The sequence below is a fragment of the Antedon mediterranea genome, chromosome 10 (genome assembly GCF_964355755.1).
Source record: "Antedon mediterranea chromosome 10, ecAntMedi1.1, whole genome shotgun sequence".
NCBI classification, from domain to species: Eukaryota; Metazoa; Echinodermata; class Crinoidea; order Comatulida; family Antedonidae; genus Antedon; species Antedon mediterranea.
The window spans coordinates 11,544,519-11,566,563 of record NC_092679.1 but is presented as its reverse complement, the minus strand read 5'-3'; the positions used below and the strand labels follow the sequence as shown (position 1 = coordinate 11,566,563).

The window sequence follows — 22,045 nt, the reverse complement described above, 5'->3', positions numbered from 1 at the left end:
GACTAAGGAGGTACTCTAGTATAATCTCACCAAGTGACTCCCAGGAGCAATCCGCCATTTTCTCACAAATACAATATCAAATTTCACTATAATATTAAAAACGTAATTGAGTTACACTCAGACTTAAAAGATGAGGGCTGAGTAAACAGGACCAGCGGTCCTACTCTTACTTATACTGGACGACTAAGGAGGTACCCTAGTATAATCCCACCAAGTGACTCCCAGGAGCAATCCGCCATTTTCTCACAAATATTGAATTTCTAATACTATAAAAACCTTAAGCAATACTGAAAATGTAAAAAATACACAAACGGCGTTTCATAGTTATTGTCGGCTGGAAAAAATAAAAGTGGGCTGGCTTATTGTCGGCTGGCTTATTGTCGGCTAGCTTGACACAAGCCCAAACAATGGCTAAGCGGAATGTCGAATTTGGTGGTGGTGGTGGTGGAAAACCCCATCAAAAAGTAAGGTTGTCTATAGAATCATTATGTAAAATGCTGTACATAGTAGATAGTACATTTTCAGTTGTACCTGAAATTATTAGACAGGCCAAATTTGACAAGAAAGAAGCCGTGAGTAAATTTTGACTGCTACACTCTAGGCCTCACTAGGCCTAGGCCCTAGCTAGTCTAGAGCCTACTACTAGGCTAGTACTAGGCCTACTACCCCCTACTACTAGGCCCTATATAGGGGATGCTAGTCAAGTCGCCCCATCGCAAAGTCGCCCCTTACAAAGTCGCCCAAAAACAAAGTCGCCCCGCGGCCGTTCCAAGGCAAAACAACGTACAGTACCGTAACTACAAAATGTTGATTTTCGAGAACAATTGAATTGAAGTTTGAGTGTTTGCATTTCAGCAACAAATTATCGTAATGATGTGAAATTTTGCATGAATGAGTATAATATAAATAATAATTATTATCAGGGAAAATTTTCATTTATTGCTAATCAAACTGATTTTTAAGTCCAGAAACATAGTTTTGTATTGTATTTTTTGCTACACAATTTTCAAAATGTGTAGCAATAAGGTTGTTTTGTATAGCTTTTTGCTACGCTACACTGGCGAAAATGTTCCCTGATTATTAAATACAAAATGTTAAATAATTTAAAGAACTTGATCAAAAGTTATTACCACTTTTAACAGATACGTTGTTTTGCCTTGGAAATGATGTGCATAGAATTAAAGTCATTTCTGAGGCAAAACAACATAACTGTGATATTTTGTGGCAAAACAACTATATATAAAATTCAGATAACAGTTACTGTGATCTGAATTTTATAAGAAATGGATTGAAACTCTTTTTATGCTGCCTACGAACTAGGTTGGCTTAAAGATGTATTGTCCCTTTTTGACTAATTCAAAAAAAATTTGTTAAAATATTTTGAAAAAAAGTAGGTAATTTTGAAGTATCATACTTTCACCAAAAATTATTCAAAAAAAAAATCATTTAACTGAAATACGGACGTTTTTTTGTTAAAAAAATAACTTTGACTTCCAGTCACAGTTTTCGATCAAAACATATCTCATGATGCAATGCGCTTGTTTGGCTACTCTGTATGCATAAACATAAAACTTCCTCGCGATCTGTGTGAAAACACCTTCTCAACCGAGACGAGTTGTAAACAATCTTAATTAGCATATGCATAATGCATACTTATGGTTTAAAATCTTTGTTTGCTTTCGCTCGCGACGATTTTCCAGAAGAAAAATGCAATAAAATTAATTTACCTGTTAATTACGTAAACTTGTTTTTTTTGGCTCAAATTTTTGACTTGATATGGCCAATTAAAATTTAGAATATTTTGACCTTCATTTTTTGTGTTTCAAGGGACAATACATCTTTAACAAAGAATGCATTTGAAGCTAGGCTTAGCCATTTGGATCTACTATTTAGGATATAGAGTATAGACTTACTTGCATTATTATGTTATAGCTTACCTACCAGCCTGCTACTACAAGGCCTACGTACAAACAATGTAAAAACGGCCATCCTACTACTAGGCTAGGCCTAGCCTATAGTTCCAATGACAGTACTGGGGTACTAGGCTAGATTATGTAGGTCTGTCAAAAATAATAGCCTAGCCTAGTTTCAAGCTTGCCTGAACTTTTTCGTAAATATAGTTAATTCTTAGAATAAATTTTAATACATTAAATTATTTGTCTAGCCTAAATAGGGCTAGTATTGTTTAATATCTTTTACTTAGTTAAGATCGTTGCTATGCATGTCGTCATGCATCAGCGGTTTCTGTCTCAAAATTACGTAACTGTAGCTGGTTGTGAGAATTTGAAGCGTAAATCGTATGCATTTCCGTGGCAGAACAACGTATCTGGTAGATACGTTGTTTTTCCTTGGAAAATACCAGAATTATTTGTTTTTTGCTTAAAGATACGTGGTACTATCTCTAAAAATAATGATCTCTGAAACCTGAAATTTTTACAGACTGTTCATAAATTTGTAATAATTCGCTAAATGTAAAAATCTCAAAATTGACAAAAATGCGAGTTACGTGGTTTTGCCTTGGAAAGGCTGCCTGACACAGTCGCCCCATCTCAAAGTCGCCCCAACACAAAGTCGCCCCATCGCAAAAATAAATTAATAGTTAAAATAGTTTTAATTAGTAATAGAGTATTTATTATTAGTTATTTCTAATTCTATGCCTACAATACAAGTGGAATACCATTACCAGTACATTTTTTAACCCAATATTATAAAATAATACTGTTGATTGAGGAAAGATGAATCGACCGTAGCATATTGCTATGGATATAAGAATACAATTTACCCACAAAAGTGTATATGTAGAAATTAACTAGATGTTAATTACAAACCATTGTATAATAAGACAGCGACTTTTTTTGCTTTTTTTTATTTTACTGCAATTATAATGACAGAGAACCTTATTGAAAATATAAATTTAAACTATTTCCACTTTTGGCAGGCAACTGTTTTACTGCTTTGATGTTTATTCCGTAATAACACACTACGTTTTATTTTGGGGAATCCCCGGATTGTATCACTGAAAACAAAGTCATGTGCTGCAGGCGCACAGGAAGGTTTACTCGTCTCATCACAGAGTATCCCCATAATATATATATCAAAGCTACTGTACTGATAATTGATTTAATGTACTCTATTTATCTTTGACCTTTTTTTATAACATTCTCAATTTGTATAATGGTCATTTAATTTACGAGAAATATGTACACCGAGATATTTATATGATAAAGCCATTACCTAATTTCCATTGTCTTACTTTATCAACACGTTTACCAGTTATCAGTATATTTGACTTTTCAAAATTAAAAACATAATTTCCATTCCTTAGCAAAATTTCCTGCAAGGTCTAACACTCTTTTCATTTCTTATTCACTGTTATTAGCTAATAATACAATGTCATCAGCCCAAAAAGGCTACCCATCCATGTATCATTTACTCTAATGCCTAGATGCTAAAAGAAAAGGTGATAAAACGCACCCTTGTTTTACTCCTTGATCAATATCAAAGATATCTGTATCAATTATACCAGAGGAGACTTTTTAATTTTGAAATGGTGGTCATTTTTTTTCAAAATGGCCACCAATTTTATATGAAATTTGCATAAAATCAGATTTAAATAAGATTAATGCATGATCATGGTGTCTAAACACATGTACTTCAGGTAAGGAATCCATAGGCCCTGTTGACACTTCATTTTTTGCTTTATATTAACATAGCGGCCATTTTTCAAAATGGCGACCAATTTTATATAAAATTTGCATAAAGTCAAATTTAAATAAGGTAGATAAACACCATCTTGGTGTCTAAACACATGTACTTCAGACAAGGAATCAATTAGGCCCTGTTGACACTTCATTTTTTACCTTGTATTGAAATGATGGCCATTTTTCAAAATGGCGACCAATTTTATATTAAATTTGCATAAAGTCGGATTTAAATAATAAGATCGATGCACGATCTTGGTTTACTTTAGACGAGGAGTCCATTAGATTTATAATAAATATGATTAGGTTAAAACTTTATTGTATTTAGGAGTATTAGTGGCTGCTAATTTTTTTAATGGCTGCCTAATTTTTCAAAAAATCATTAAGCTACTGTAGGTAAATGATATTGGTGTCTAAACTCATGTTGTTATAAATTTAAAGTTTTTATTATAAATCAAATACTTTGTTGGAAGTACATGATTAGACACAAAAATCATGCATCAAGCTTAATTTAGATTCGATTTTATGCACATTTTAGATACAAAAATTAGGTGGCCATTTCAGAAAATAAGCCTAAATATAATTATAATACTATTAAAATGTATTTATTATAAATCTAACGGATTCTTACAGTAGCCCAAGATCATTCATCTAGCTGAATAATTGTGTCACTTTTTAGATACATTTAGCAGCCATTTTGAAAAATGACTAACCAAAAATGAACATCATATTTATTGTATCTAATGAATTCCTTGTCTGACCAAGAAGGTATAGAAACTCTTTTATTATGTTGTAATGTCTAAACAGAACTTCAAATAATATTAGACAGAAACGTGTAGGATACACCATGTCACTAGAGACAATACAGTTGTCAAATCAAAGCTGTCATTTCAATACAAGGCAAAAACTGAATTCCTTGTCTGAAGTACATGTGTTTTGACACCAATCTCTTGCATCTATCTTAAATTTAGTTCTGATTTTATGCATATTTTATATTTTTCAATACAAAGGAAAAACTGAGATGTAAACAGGGCCTAATAAATTCTTTGTCTGAAGTGCGTGTTTAGACACTAAGATCATGCATCTATCTTACTTAGATCTAATTTTATTTTATCCACATTTTATATACAATTTCAATACCAAACAAACAAACAATTAAGTGTCTGAACCAGGGCTTAGAGTAATCAGATGTTGACAGGCTCTAACATTCCACTTCCCCTAAATTGATTCCTAACCATCTTTTAAGTTTTTTGTCTTAGACTAATTAATAATCTAGAATTAATATAAGTCCATTTTTTAGGTCATCAAAATAGCGATGAACCATGAAATGATGCATGTCGAACAATTACTACCCCTACAGTAGGACTAACTATCCCCTACAGTAGGACAACTACCTCCTACAGTAGGACAACTACCCCTACAGTAAGACAACTATCCCCTACAGTAGGACAACTACCACCTACAGTAAGACAACTACCCCCTACAGTAGGACAACTACCCCTACAGTAGGAAAACTACCCCCTACGGTAGGACAACTACCCCCTACAGTAGGACAACTACCCTCTACAGTAGGACAACTACCCCTACAGTAGGACAACTACACCTACAGTAGGACAACTACCCCTACAGTAGGACAACTACCCCTACAGTAGGACAACTACCTCCTACAGTAGGACAACTACCCCCTACAGTAGGACAACTACCCCCTACGGTAGGACAACTACCCCCTACGGTAGGGCAACTACCCCCTACGGTAGGGCAACTACCCCCTACGGTAGGACAACTACCCCCTACGGTAGGACAACTACCCCCTACGGTAGGACAACTACCCCCTACGGTAGGACAACTACCCCTACGGTAGGACAACTACCTCCTACGGTAGGACAACTACCTCCTACGGTAGGACAAGTACCTCCTACAGTAGGACAACTACCTCCTATACAGTAGGACAACTACCCCCTACAGTAGGACAACTACCCCCTACAGTAGGACAACTACCCAGTACAGTAGGACAACTACCCAGTACAGTAGGACAACTACCCAGTACAGTAGGACAACTACTGTACCCAGTACAGTAGGACAACTACCCAGTACAGTAGGACAACTACCCAGTACAGTAGGACAGCTACCCATTACAGTAGGACAGCTACCCATTACAGTAGGACAGCTACCCATTACAGTAGGACAGCTACCCATTACAGTAGGACAGCTACCCATTACAGTAGGACAACTATCCCCTACAGTAGGACAACTATTCCCTACAGTAGGACAACTATCCCCTACAGTAGGACAACTATCCCCTACAGTAGGACAGCCACCCCCTACAGTAGGACAGCCACCCCCTACAGTAGGACAGCCACCCCCTACAGTAGGACAACTACCCCCTACTGTAGGACAACTACCCCTACTGTAGGACAACTACCCCCTACAGTAGAACAACTACCCCCTACTTAGAACAACTACTCCCTACTTACAACAACTACTCCCTACAGTAGAACAACTACTCCCTACAGTAGAACAACTACTCCCTACAGTAGAACAACTACTCCCTACTTACAACAACTACTCCCTACTTACAACAACTACCCCTTCAGTAGGACAACTACCCACTACAGTAGGACAACTACCCCCTACCTAGAACAATTACCATCTGCAACAACTACCCCTAGGACATTAATTATTGTCCACTAGAACAACTACCCACTAGAACAACTACCATCTAGAAGAACTACCATCTAGAACAACTCCCCTGGATAGACAAGATTTCGATCCAAGTCGGCCCTAAACCGTCTCGGCCAAAGTCAAGTCGACCCCAAGTCAAGTCGGCCCCAAGTCAACTCGGCCTCAAGTCAACTCGGCCTCAAGTCAACTCGGCCTCACGTCAACTCGGCCAAAAAATAATCGGTCAACTCGGCCCCGTTAAAGTATGGAATGCAAAAGGTGCAAAGGAAGGGGATTGATAAAATTATATTTCTTCACATTTTATTACCTATGAATAATTCTGACTTTTAATGAATATTAATATTTAGACAATAATACTTTTAGCAACAAAAAAAAGAAGGATTTCACCAATTTTTCTTTATTTACGTTTAATAAAATTTCAAATTGCACAAATTGTTCTGAAATTGCGCATAACAAACAATTGATTAATAAGCTAGCATTCATACTATTATTAATGATTACAAAAAATATGAACATTTGGATAATAAATAGGAACACATTGTAGGCATACACCTATATGATGATGCACGTACGTGGGCGCGTATGTTCGTTCGTGCGTCAAAATATATATACAAAATAAACATGTCCGATATGCGAGGACATATATTAGGTGTAATAAGATTGTTTGGTTGGATTGTTTGGTTGAATCATTGAGGTATTAATTAATGTTAACTCTATGGTTGAATCACGCGTAGATTTCTTCAGTGTATGCATTTGATTAGGCGACAACATCTGAAACCAATTCGTAGCTGCGCCTCCCTGTGCTTTTGGCAGCTATTTCGATATCTACAACTGCTACGACGTGTTTTCGCTGACCGGGGGATTCCCCTTTTTTAAAAACGCAAATCATGGACAAAAACGATATGTACAGTACGATCATTTTTCTATGGCCAAATGGTGGAACCATGGAGCTATAATAGCTCCATGATGGTCTTCGATTTACTAAAATGTGGTACCTGCACGTGTTTTTGTAAAACGCGGGTACTTCTATTCATATCGGCAATGATATCATTTTTTTATTTTCTTATTTCTTAATTTTTTTAAGGAGTGGATAGTAATAATCATAATAATATTAAGCACTTTTTGCGTTCCATACTTTATTGTGGCCGAGTTGACCGATTAGTTTTTGGCCGAGTTGATGTGAGGCCGAGTTGACTTGAGGCCGAGTTGACTTGGGGCTGACTTGACGTGGGGCCGACTTGACTTTGGCCGAGACGGTTTGGGGCCGACTTGACCTGCACCCATAACCACACCTCTAAAATAACTAATCTCCAAAAATAGTGTATTGTATTGGTTTGGCATTAGATATACATAATATAATCTTTACAATGTAATGTTTTTGCTTGGAAATCTTAAAACCTGAAAAGGCATGTGATAATGTATAACATGTGTTTCTTACTACTCTAGGTGACGCCGCTTTGGAATCTGTTGTTTGATATGTGTGTTTTGGTATCTACTGATCAGTTGCCAAATGAAGTACATCCAAATACCGCTGAAGTAATTGCGTTAGTAACAGAGACCATGGAAATGTATGGTTACCATGTAGCACTCAACAAGTATACAGAAAGCCAAGATCTACTTCTTGCATTTAGTTGGCTTCTTGCCAAGGAACATCTTGCTGAAAGAATTGTAATCAATGCTCTTAAGAATATTCCTGTTGATATACATTGTTTGCAAAAATTTGGTAAAAAGAAGACAGACAATCCTATTATATTTTCATCAAACATTGAAATGAGCGATGATAAGATTAAACAAGTTGCTTGGCTTTTGGGCAAATGTAAGATGAGAATGAGAAGTTTAAGTCTTCATATTCAAGAGTATACAGCATTATTCCACAAGGTAGGCAGAGAGTATACTTCCAGATTTTCCAAACATGGTTTAGCACTCACAAAGTCTGTGGTGCAGTCAAGAAACATCAACAGTATAAAATTATAAATATGTACAGTATAAAATTAAGAGTAAAACATTAGAAAAAAAGTACCATAAATACAAAGCAACAACACAAGCAAAAACAAGAGAGAGAAGGAACATAACTAAACATTTGTTTGGCTCTGATCGTTGACATTGTTGACACCATTTAACAGCTCTGATTCTGGAATAGATTAAAAATTAAGATAAACATATATTTTCAATCGAAGCGGATGCATTCTTAAAAGTCAATTGTTTAATTGGTGTATTCAATTTAGATAAAACAGAAAATGATTTGAATCCTAGATAAATTATGAAATATTGTGCTGAACAGAATTTCTAAATTTTGTCAATTGAATGATCATCGTTAATTTACATTTTAATTCTCCACAAGCTTGTTCGTTGAGTTACTACTGTAACTCAACACAAATCGAACACAGAAAATGTGTTCAAGCACACCAGATTAGGAATTTACCAATCATACTTTCTTTGTGTTGAAATGTGTTTTCTAATGCAATATTTCCATTGTTTTTTGGTGTTTTTTTAGATTAACAGCTATACTTGTGATGTTTCTATTTCGTCTTTTTCTGAACATCTCTCAGGTCTGGAAGTTTTCTTATTACGACATCCACAATATCTACACAAGGTAACTACTGTAATTCTTTTAATTAGAATTAATAATCCATCTGGAGAGCTTCTTTGACTCACTTTTCTACTTCCAATAACATTGAGACTAAGGGCGCGTTTATACAACACGCTATTACATGCATATTCTACACGCCTACGAGAAGTGTGTTGTATAACAACAAAGAGATTCCGTGTAATGTACCCGTCGGAATAGTTCGGTGTATTCAGAGATAACAGAAAAACTAAAAGAAATGGGTTTTAAATTGGCATCTTCTTCCATAGTGTATAGATGAAACAATGAAACCCTTAAAATAACTTTTATTAATTTTAATGAACCGAGAACAAAATAAACAACAATGCAAACGTGAACGAATACAATAATGAAAATGGTAAAAACCGCGCGAATACATCGGACAGCGAGGAGGCGACGATGATTGTTGACAACCCAGCCAATTCAAGCGAACGATTTGACCTTTTATCCTAGTAGTAGCATGCACTGCGTGTTGATGAAACTTCCGGTACAACACGGTATCGTGATTTCTAGTATAACAGCAAACGTTAAGGTGGGTTGACCTCGGTCCGAACAACGCGCTAAAAATTAAAGCCGTGTTCAAATTTAGGGTGTTGTATAAACACGACCTAAGTGGCCATTTATACAACAAGCTAAATCAACACAGTTGTTGTAAAAACAGAAATGGATTCTGTGTAATTACTAAACCACCAGGAAAGGCTACTTGAAATGGCTACTTGAGGACCTTGGTCGGTTGGGGTATGTTCAGACCTACGGAGTTATGCTTTCGTATCACAGCCAAGGTCATATTTTAATGAGCGTCGTAAGAGCAAAGTGTTCAGATTCATTACAACGAAGTTGCGTTACAAACGGATATGATGTCACTCGCTGGCGATTAACCAAACTCTAACGCACGTATAGACCTACCTTCGTTGTTATTAAAAGTAGTAGTGGTTGGGGTAGGAGTTACAGGCCTAGACCGAACACTTGGGCTCGGCATTATCGATGGGTTGTCAGGCATACCAACCAGCCGATCGTTTTGGGGTTTGGGTTTATATTTGGTCTAGGCCTAAAATATCATTTATAGCAGAAAAATGTTCAAATCCCGTACTTGCACCGGCTCCAGACTTATTTACTCGGTCTTTCGCCGCTTTATACGACGACCCCTTCAATTTCGTTTAGATATAATTTAAATCCTTCTTTATTATGAGGATGGCCCATTTGCTAACGTGTCCGCCATCTCGTTGAACACAGACATCTTGTTGCCGGTGCTTTTACGCCAGTTTTTCACTTCCAACCGATCTCTAAACTCAGGGCTTCCCCACAATGAAATAAGGTATTTTACTTCGGTTTCTCGCCAATGCGCACGCTTCGATGACATTTTAAATTAATTAATATAATAATATTAATAATAATAATACTGTATACCTAGTGTAACAACAAACAAAAGGTATGATTTTTTCGCACGTTCACCGATCACAACAAATGGATCAGCTTGGCTATACGATGAGGAGCACATGTCACGATGTGATGTGGCGAATATTGTAATTTGATTGGCTAGATATCTAACCTAGGTCATATTCATCGATGCGTGACTTTCGTATTGTAAGCGACGTCCACTAAACTCATACCTTGAGCTTTCGTAGCGTACGAAATATCAGTGTCGTACGAGGTGGCTTCCACTAATCTTTTCCTGGTTCAGACCTATGGACTTGTACGCCGCGTACAATACGAAAGCATAACTCCGTAGGTCTGAACAGGCCCTAAGTAGCCTTTTTAAGTAGCCTCAGGGAACAAGTTGCCCTTTATTTATTATTATAGCAGCAGACATTTGGCTATGGCTGACCTTCCGTTGTTCCTAACATTCATGTATGAACTGCTCAGTTTAGGGGATTAACCTTCTGGATGAAACTCTAGAGAAATATGTACTAGAGGATCTGTGAAATGCTATACCATTCACAATCACATCGACAAGAAACTTCAATAAGACCCATTCACATTCAGCCATAATAAGGACAAAGTTTTTCAGCAAAACAATAATACTGCCCTCTATTCTTTTCTTACTTTTTTTTAGTGTTCTGTATAGTGTTAGTAATAACGTTAAACTGTTAATTGTTTAGTTGTGCTGAGCAACCCAATCACTAAATAAATACAGTATTACTACAAGAGGGATTTTCTTGACTCTAAAAATAAACAGATAATAAAATGTCAATATCTTTGACATTGTGAGTCCCTGTAAATCTGTTTACCCTGTGTTTAGATCATGAATATGAAGTTGTCTTTATGAGTTTTTGTAGGTGAAAAATACTATTTAAAAATTGTATAACCATTATTATGGTAATGAGGAATGTAGGTGCTAACATGAATATAACCATTCATCTTTCACTTCCTCATGAACTATTACTCCATTACACCCATAAACATTCATTATTTGTATACTATCCCACATTATCCTATGCTTTAGACATTAGTATTGCAGGTACATTTTATTTATTGTTGAGAAACCATGTATACGTGTTAATTAAACTCTTGGAGAGTATGCGTTGAGGTCTCCCTTTAACCATCTCCCTGATTTAACTACACCTTAGGGCCAACAATGAAGTAATTAAGAATATGACTGTTGTAAACAGGGAAGAATGAAATTCCCTTGTCGTAGAATTAATTTTTAAAGGTCAAATCAATGACGAAACCCACATCACTATATTTAACTAAGTTGATGACAAGTAATCACTGATTATTCTCACTCATGGTCATGGCAATTGGTTAATGAATTGCAATCCTTTGCAGTATTAATTTGTAGTTTATATTTTCAGATTTTTTTTAATTTGTTAAATTGTAAATATTATTTTGTCTGCATTATTTCTTTTCATTTAAACAAAAACAAATGCTTTTTATATATTATAATAATTATATTTTTAAATTTTATTTTTGGGAGCTTTCTCTATCTTAATGGGAAATTGGTACAGCAAGACATTTTCCTGTTCTGTGTACACTGCTACACTCTTAATGGCACAGGGTCGTGCAGACCCAGCAACCTAGGCTACTACAAGTACTGTATTGCCCTATTTAATTAGGCTTAAAAATAAAAGATTAATGTTTTTTTTTTGTGTTTTTCTATGCAAGTATTGAATGAATTTTATCAAATATCTCACAATAATTACATCAGACAAACTATATTTCAATTACGATTCATCGGACGAAAACAAGTGTTTGATCCACGAAGTTAACAAAAAACCCTTAACCAGTGACGTCATACACAATAAGTTGAGTTTTTCTCGGTATACCGTTTCCCAATTTAGATAGCAAAAGCTCTCTACTATTTTAAACTTAACTTTTTAGAAAACTAACATTTTATAATTTGTTGTATTATATATTTATAAACTTAAAATAATCTAATTTAATTGCCCCATGAGGGATAAATAATGATATATTGAATATTTATCTGTTTTCCTTCACTGTGGCTGGCCACAACGTTTTTGTAATTAAAAAAAAAATTATTTCAATTTTGTAGGTGCAGTTGATTTTAGAGAGAACAAATTGTAAGTTAGAATCATATTTAAAATGGAAGGAAAATGAATCTGTATTTTGGAGCTGGATGGTAAGACTATTATTAATGCATTTGTATAATTTTGCTTGTCGTACCTGTTTGACGGAGTACAAGTACAAATTTTAATAGTTTTTATATTTTTTTGTTTATTGTCTCCACTGTATACAGTACTTTGAAGCACACATTGTTATTAATGTTTGTACTGTGTCTTTAGTACTTGGAAACAGTAACAAATATAATTTATTATTTTACTTTTGAAATATTATTATCTGGATCCAATATTTATTAATTTAACATCACACTTAAATTAAAGATATATCCCCCTGATGCAACATCTTTTTTATTATGCCATTTTAATGTCACATAATTGTTTGTCGTAATGGTTTCTTATCTTTCAAAGAAAACATCAGACAATGGTTTCTCACTAAGAATTAAACACTCTAATAATGTTTTAGTTATGTGCATTATGAGAAATGTGCATTATGAGAAATGTGCATTATGAGAAATGCCCTTTATGGCTCATCAATGAATGCGCACTGTTTTTGCTTTATGTAATGTTATATTTTCTACTGTTATACATTGGATTACAAAATAAGTAAATAAAAGTGGGCTGCACCCACAAAAGAAAAAAAAAAGATTACAAAATAAAGAATAAATGAATGAAAAAAATAATTACTTGATAAATCAGTGATAAAAAAACATAAATGTCAACCAATTCTCTCAAAGTCCATTGAGTTTCTGGTTAAATTTAACTGTGTACGAAACATTATTTTTGTTTAAAAAGCTAATTATTTTTTAATTCTTTAAATTTTGTAAGGTATATAATTTACCAGTCTTTATTTTCTTCATAATTTGAAGGTGAGTGTTGTTAATTTGAAATTGCAAAATAATACTGCTTCAGACGGTTTGCAAGTATTTACTCCAGCCATACATGTTCCAACTGTTCATAATGATAGTAGGAAAGGAAGAATTCAACAACTTCGCAAATTAAACTGTCAGTTATTATCATCTTTAGAACAATGCAAGTTAATACATTTGAATGACATGGTAAAAGCCTTGGTAAGTTTCTTCTCTCAAACAGATAATAATAAATAAGGTCTCATATAAACATGATTCTCATTACAGTGATATAATCAACAAAATAGGTCTGAATTATTAATACAAAAAATGTATAAAAGCATTGATTATGAATACATTCCTTTTTGGAACATTTCAAGAGACTGTTGTTGGAACATTTCAAGAGACTGTTGTTGGAACATTTCAAGAGACTGTTGTTGGAACATTTCAAGAGACTGTTGTTGGAACATTTCAAGAGACTGTTGTTGGAACATTTCAAGAGACTGTTGTTGGAACATTTCAAGAGACTGTTGTTGGAACATTTCAAGAGACTGTTGTTGGAACATTTCAAGAGACTGTTGTTGGAACATTTCAAGAGACTGTTGTTGGAACATTTCAAGAGACTGTTGTTGGAACATTTCAAGAGACTGTTGTTGGAACATTTCAAGAGACTGTTGTTGGAACATTTCAAGAGACTGTTGTTGGAACATTTCAAGAGACTGTTGTTGGAACATTTCAAGAGACTGTTGTTGGAACATTTCAAGAGACTGTTGTTGGAACATTTCAAGAGACTGTTGTTGGAACATTTCAAGAGACTGTTGTTGGAACATTTCAAGAGACTGTTGTTGGATCATTTCAAGAGACTGTTGTTGGAACATTTCAAGAGACTGTTGTTGGAACATTTCAAGAGACTGTTGTTGGAACATTTCAAGAGACTGTTGTTGGAACATTTCAAGAGACTGTTGTTGGAACATTTCAAGAGACTGTTGTTGTATTATGTTTAGCTTAATTTGAAATCAAAATGGAAAAATAGATTACCTACGTTTTAATTTTAAATGCTTATAACAATGGGTTGAATTATGTACAGACCATATCATAGCTTGTGTGATTTACTTATGGTACTTACTTACTTACTTATGGTAATTTCCAAATAAATGACTTGTGTCGTATACATATAATAAGTTTATAAACACTGTATGCTCTAATGGGACAGGTTATAAACACAACAAAGTGTTCCCTTATATACTGTCCAGACCTCCCAAATCTCTTGATAATGGCTGAAGTCTCCCGATGTGTTTACTATTATAGATGCCAATATCTTTCTATTTTTTGATAGCCCCCTAATTTTAAATTACCTCCAATTACCTATTACTTTCCAAAATATTATTGCTCCCTCTATAGTTTTTACATTCTTTCGAAAATCCTCCCGACGTTTCATTTTTCCAAGTTGAGAGGTCAGTGATTTATTAACTTTTTTATATTTTATATGTGTTTTTTCTAATGATGTAATTATGTTCAATAGGTCTTGGATAACAGCAGATTGTCAATACCTTCCAAGAAATTGACTCAAATTCAGCAGGAAACGGATGGAGAAATAAATGGTTACCAATCTAAAAGCATTGTCCATAGGAGTGTTCACCATCAAAGGTTCCTTTACAAACAAAATAAAACTGGATCAAGTTTAGTTGAATCAAAATTGTTGGGAACCAGTGAAAGGATTCTTGGAATAAAGGATGAAATAAGTAGACTAGAATTAAAAGTAAACGAAAGAAAGGAATTGATAAATACATTAATGTCTAATCACCATGACGAATTACAACAATTACTTGATGGTATTAATTGTATATGTATTCCTCCTTTAACTAAAACAAACTAACTTTTAAATGATTTATTTATTGATTTGATGTAGGTACTGATTCATTTAAATACTTATATTTATGCATTTTCACAACAATTTATTCTTTTAAAATCTAGAATCAGTAGTGTAATAAATATGTAATATATCTGTGCAAATCTAGAAATGGGAGATACATACTTTGTATAGTGAGGTCTGTCTTGTTGTATAAAAATAATAATACTTTATTGGAAACTTTACTTTTACAATGGTGGCACACATGATAAAGGTGCGTCCAAATAACAACTTAAAATGAAACAAAATAAATGTTGTGTAAAATACAGCATGCAAGAATAGATAAAACTATTAACTTAAAAATAAATCAAAATAACTGTAAATGTAAAAATAATAGAATGTAATGTGAAATACAAAACAAAAATAAATAAAACTAGAATTTAATTCGTCACTTTGATCATTTTTATAATTTTACTGACATTTAATTTTTAAAAACATGCACGTACGTTAATTTACGACCGTACAGTGTAGTATAGGTGAAATTACGGGACCCATATCATGTTCTAATTTATTTGGTATGATGACATTATCAATATAAACTTGAACAAGATAACAATTTCGAAAGACAATGAATTTAGGAAAAAAATATCAGAAATTTGTATAAATTTGATGAAAGAGATAAAAAAAAACTTTAACTGGCCATGTCAATCATAACGTCACAACATCCGATAGGCGTAATTTTTATATGAATTCATATCTACATTTTATCAGCTTTCATAATAAATTATAATCATCAAGATCACCTTTAATTATGAAGAGCTGTAAGATATTAAAATATACGCTAAAGGTGAAATTACACGACCTACGTTATTCAAGACTTTACGCGTGATGACGTCAGCAAAATGAAAATGGTGACAACGTATGAGAAAGATAATTAATTAGCAAGGACATACTGAAAATTTGAGCGAAAATTAGGCTCAAATAAAGGAGATGCGCTCTGTTGAATATGATAACCTACAAAAAAGATAACAAATCCTAATTTTTAAATTCAGGTGGCCATTTAGTGTTGTAATACACAACACTAAGGCATTAAACAAAGATACTTAAAAACTTGTTAACATTAACTAAACAGAAATCAAAATGACACACAAAAGTTGAAAAACAATTTATAACTAAACAGCATTGACTTGAATTGAGTTTAAAAGAGCACATCGTTTCTTCCATAAATATTTAGACAATGACTTACAGAATTTGTCAATTAAAGATGTAATAGCATTATCAAATAAATCATTGTCATTGCATCGAATAAGAAGAGTTTTGTCGATGAAATCTAAATTTTGAAAATGTTCACAAAAATTACAAAGATTAAGTTCCAATAGATTTTGAATTTAGCGATTTGGTTTTTTCTTTCTTACTAGAGTGCTACATGAGAAAGTGAATAATGGTTTCTTCTTCATTTCTGTTGCACAATTTACAACAACCATTAGCATTAGGGTCATTTGACCATATCTTTTAAGGAAAGTCGGTTTTACCGCAGCTTAAATTTTAACGATGCTCCTTCAAAGTCAATTTTATAAAGCAGATAATGTTCAAGTTTGGTTCATTCTTCAACCCAATGATAGAGATCTAGATCTTTCATAATATTTTTATTGGAAGCCCAGTGGGCATCAAAGTTATCATTACCATTTCGAATATCAGAAAAAATATCACGTGTACCACAATTATCAATTATATTTTGAACACATAATGGAATTTTAACTGTTCGATTTAAAATTCATTAGTTACATTATCCCCAATTTTTACTTTTCCTTTTACATTTGCATACATGTTGTCAATAATTCTCCACAAACGCCCTCTTATTCCTATATTGGCTTTCAGGAGCCCATCTCTCCAGACGGAATCCAATGCCTCTCGGAAGTCCAGGAATCCCGTTAAAGCAGTTATACTTTTTTTCCTGAAATCACCCTTTGCTTTCGTCAGTGCATCACTTTCCAAATAGCTCGATACATTCATTGCAATTAATGTTGAAACACAAGATGTATTAATTAAGGGAGATTCCACGGTAATTGTTCAAATCTCTCTTATCACCAATGTTTAAAGATAGGAATAATTAAACTTAAATTCCAGTATTCGGGTGGATGTTTAAATAGCATGATACTATTAAATAGAATTGTGTATTTTTATACATGATCAGTCTTTATAAAAGATTGTAGCCCTATAGATATAGATTGCTTCTTCAAAATAATTTCAACCTAATTTAAAGAGATGTAGCTTATTTAGCTTCTAGTCAATCTTTCTTTTTCTCCTTGGTGAATCATAGAGATATTATGTAATTTACAATTCCGGTGAGTTGTTGATGTCGATAAACTTGTAGACTGCTTTTAATGTGATGCGGGATTTTACGGAGCGTGCCACGTAACATCTCCTCCCCACCCCCTTCTTCTTTTGCGTATTGCAGTTTTCGTTCAATCGATCATTCATCTTCGGTTATCATGCAGACGTTGATGACCATTGTTCTCCAGAGTTCCCCTGTTTATAGTTTCAATATGCAGTTTTAATGAAATTTTTGTTGATGAGTTATGAGTTGAGACTGAGAGATATGCCACGTCTTCTACTTTACTGCATATTGTGTCAGCATTCTCCTCCTAATTTAATTGTGTGACCAAGATATTTAATTAGTGGTCTCTTTTAGCAGACTCCGTTGATTACATATACAGTATATGAAAATCTCCACATTCAAGAACCTCTTTCTTTCTATGATACTTTTACTATTTAAAAACCATGACTCTATCCTTCTAGCCATATATTTGTTTATTTTCCAGGTTTCACGGGCATACTACAGTAAAATTGTATTCCTATGCTGTTATTAGCGAGTTTTTTTCTATCTCTCTGTTTTGGCGTTAACTATTACTAATACATCTTTTTTGCTTCATTTTTTTTTCTCGATATTTTTATATTATACATATAATTGAATAATTATCTTAAAAATTGTTTTGTCAGGGAGGAAATACATCTTTAATCAATCAATAGTATTCTATATTTCTTTTCAACCTTTTCATTAACTCTTTTCTATTCCTCCAATGTGCATACCGTAAATCTTCTAATTGTAACCCTGGGTTATTATTCTTTTTTAGGGTGAGTTACTATTAGAAGCGGGGTTAGTATAATATTAGAGTATAGTGGGTGACTATTACTAATCTTAAATAAGGCACTTGAAAATAGTAACCCTCCAATCCTCCCCACTCCCGAGATCAACATGCATTATCTCCTTATTTTCAAAGTACGGCTGCATCATACACGACCAGTCTTCGTAATGAAAAGATTGGCATAATAAGAGACCCTTATTGTGTTACTATTAGAAGGGGGGTTACTATTAGAGTGTGGGTTACTATTAGAAGGGAAATTACTATTAGAGTGTGGGTTACTATTAGAAGGGGTTACTATTAGAGTGTGGGTTACTATTAGAAAATTTACGGTACTCGAAGTAATAGGCTGTACTGTTACAGCTAACAGTTAAATACTGTAAATACAATGTATAAAATACATTTACAGCTGTGATGTAGTCATTTTCATTTTTAATTAGTACTTTGGTAGCTTTGGATTTTTCTGTGTCGTAATATTTCTCATTTCCGGGTTTTGTTTATTTATTTATTTTTTAGCTTGCACTATCCGACATTTCACTTGTTATGAAAAGTAAAATAATAATAATCATTTAGTTTGTTAAAGTAATCTAGTAGGTAGCAACGTCAAAAACGTGAAAAATAAAGATGAATTAAATACAACTGTGAATAGGTCATTTTATAGTTTTAATAGAATTATTCACCTTGATCAACTACTAATGATCTCGCTTATAAAAAAGACAACATAAATTATTAAATACTGTGTTATAATCACTGTTTCTACTTTAAATTACAATAACAAATCGAGTTTTTATTCAAGTTTATGTGACAATTATAGAGCCTATTCAAAAATGTTCTGTTATTATTTTCTTTTTATGTTCAGGTAACAATGCCTTTATTAAAGCAGTTTATTGGTTATCGATCGACAATAGCACCTCAGCAATGTACAATCGATCCCAGTTGAGTCTGAACATTTGCCTCACGTTATGTCTGCCAAGACTGTTTACGTAAATTAAATATATATTGTGTTAGCTTCGATACCATAAAGTATTTTATTAATTAGAAGGGGGGAAAATAGGTTTCGACAATCCGAACAATCTGCTGTATTATTTTGACTGGTTCATTTCTCGGGGTTTTAGCACAAGCAGCGACCATCTCCGTCTTATCGCCTCTTTTTTTTTTAAAGTAACATTTGTTCTATTTTCCACTAGGCTAAATGTTTTCTTACGAATTGGAAGCGTCAGCTTATATGCATGCGTTGAGAGGGATTTTGAAGATGGAAAATGAATACGCATGCGTATAAGCTGACGCTTCCGATCCGCGTAAACAAATTCGAAAATCGGCTATGTTGTTAACACTCATGCTCTCGCGCTCTTGCGTGTTAACAATTCGTCGGCGCCACTTCTGTCATTTCCTCTGATATAGTCGACGTATCAAGTATTGTCAAAAGCCTACACACAATAGCATTATTAATCTAAAATTGTAATTATTTGAAATGAATTGCTTTACGCCGTTGAAATGATGATTATAGTATCGTATTAGTGAAGTGCGCTGTTCGACAATATTAGACGGCAGCGTCATATTGTGATTAATTATTCTGAAGTTTTTCTGATTCTTAATGATCATACATTATTAGTAAACTGTGATCATAGAGCAAAATGGTAGAAATGAGAGGCAATTAATAGTCAATACATAATGGTTGTACTTCCCACGCAACGCAAGGAAATTTGACCATTACGGCCGGCGCGATTTGTCAACTCACTTGCGTTGCGCATACGTCCTTGCGGAATATGAAACGCTATTTTTATTTTTTATTTTTGTCTTAGGCCTATACTGTCAATTTTAAGTTACCATTTGTCTAGTCAAAACACAAAGCCCATGACAGAGACACAATGGCCAAAAGTAGTGGAAAACCAGACGAGAAGCGTAGACCTAAATGAGGATAGTGATTTGTCTGGTCTGGAATCTCAGAAGCATGGACAATTGAAAAGCAATAGTGTCCGTCGATCGTATAATTAGGAACGAAAGCAGTACATGCTGCCGAAAAAAATGAATAGCATAGGACCCAGTACACTTGAGAACAGAATCATAGTAAGTAGTTGATAGTAGATGCAAAATTAATTAGTATGAGTTACATGTTGTGTTTTCAGAAGGTTTTGCTTCAATGTCTTTTAAGACACTCAAGAAGTCCCTTACATTTACACCATTTGTCAGTAAATTTATAACAGAATGTTTCCCTAAACCTTTATTTATGTTAACGTAAAGTGTGTTTGATTTGTTCTATGCATAAAAGTAATAATATCACTATTAACTTTAGGTTTAGTTCATTGCACTTAAATACATGTATGCATACCATGCGCGCGCCTACGCGATAATTATGCATCCACCATTTTACTTATAATTCTTTATTAAAACATCTTGTCATTCAATGTATTCTGTTAAAATGTTAGTGCTGCGACTCCTTTTTAAAGCAATTACACATCAGACGATGTAATAGTATTCTTAACCAAGTTGTAATAAAATGTATCGTACATGTCAACTGAATGTTAACACTATTGAATGCAATAACTTTAAATGTCTTTGCAATAATGACAACTGTCAGATTTAATCATTTTGATTTTTTTTTCCGAACGTTGGTGTGATTATTTGTAATTTCTGATAACGCGAACGCGTAGGATCTGATAGTGTATTCAAACTAATTTTGTAATCAGCCCTTAATTAAAGCTATCCGTAATTCAGAAGTAAAAATGTTATCTTTATCGTCAATCGTATATCCTTTCATAAATCTAATTATATTAATTATGCTTATTTCTGGAATAGGTAGACACAATGTAAAACGCGTGTTACCAACTCCGTATCAGTTACTCATCCTTAAGTTACATGTGTGTACCGCGATAGGTATATTCTACAACATTTTAGATGGTATTGACTGTATACAGTTAGCGTTTACAGACACTGCATGTTGATGTTCACATCAATCACACCTGCATTCAACTAGACCACTATCGGTTTCTTTCGTATAGTTTAACCTATCTCTGAGCTGCGATCTGTCTGTCTATTTTACGCTTTGCGGGATGGATTTTATTTTCCTACCTCGTCTCTTTGGCTTGGTAGAATGGAAAGTGAGGATTTTTACAGGCTCGTTGTTTGATCTTATTACATGCCAGATTCATTTATGTTGTTGGTTCATTTCGTAATATTCCTGCAAGCTAATAGTGCCTGTATTTGAGATAATAAATATCCAGTCCACATCTTCTTCTTCTTCTCCTTCGTAATTTTTCACTCTCTGTGTCTGTGGTGTTATTTTGTGGGTTTGCTCTTGACTTGTGAATCTATGAGGGATCATTTTTCTTAAGAAGCGGCTGTGTGTTACAGTGAGTTTTGACAGTTCGGATTCTGATGGACACCCGGCAAGACAACCATAAGTTAGTTTGCATCTATCATGAAGGGTTTTAAAGCGAAATTTTGAATTTCATCGGTAAATTTTCAACTGTCGGTGAAGTTAGTTCCGTGTTCAGTGAGTAATCACTTTGCGACTTCCTGGTTTCAACCATTCAGTCAGCCATTTTTAATCATAACTGAAATTTTGAATACGACTAATCTATTATACCATTTATCCTAACTTTTTTATCTTGGTTGATTTTCAAAATAAATAATACCTGAAAGAAAGAAATACACAAAGAAAGAAACAAAAAAATGGCACTCTTCTCTGATTTATAATGTATA

At 33.9% G+C, this 22,045-nt stretch overlaps 1 protein-coding gene across 2 annotated transcripts; it reads left to right on the top strand.

Moving 5' to 3' along the window:
• The first annotated feature begins 393 nt into the window (after nt 1-393).
• Nucleotides 394-15,600, top strand: LOC140060926 (tubulin epsilon and delta complex protein 1-like). Of its 2 annotated transcripts, none has more exons than XM_072107299.1 (6): nt 394-464; nt 7,830-8,261; nt 8,878-8,976; nt 12,479-12,565; nt 13,373-13,573; nt 14,874-15,600. In XM_072107299.1, exons 1-6 carry the CDS (start codon nt 408-410, stop codon nt 15,225-15,227), a joined length of 1,230 nt encoding a protein of 409 aa, XP_071963400.1. In that variant the 5' UTR covers nt 394-407; the 3' UTR covers nt 15,228-15,600. The 2 variants fall into 2 exon arrangements, with proteins under 2 accessions (XP_071963400.1, XP_071963399.1); XM_072107298.1 differs by having other exon boundaries at nt 407-572; nt 14,874-15,599.
• The last annotated feature ends 6,445 nt before the right edge of the window (nt 15,601-22,045 follow it).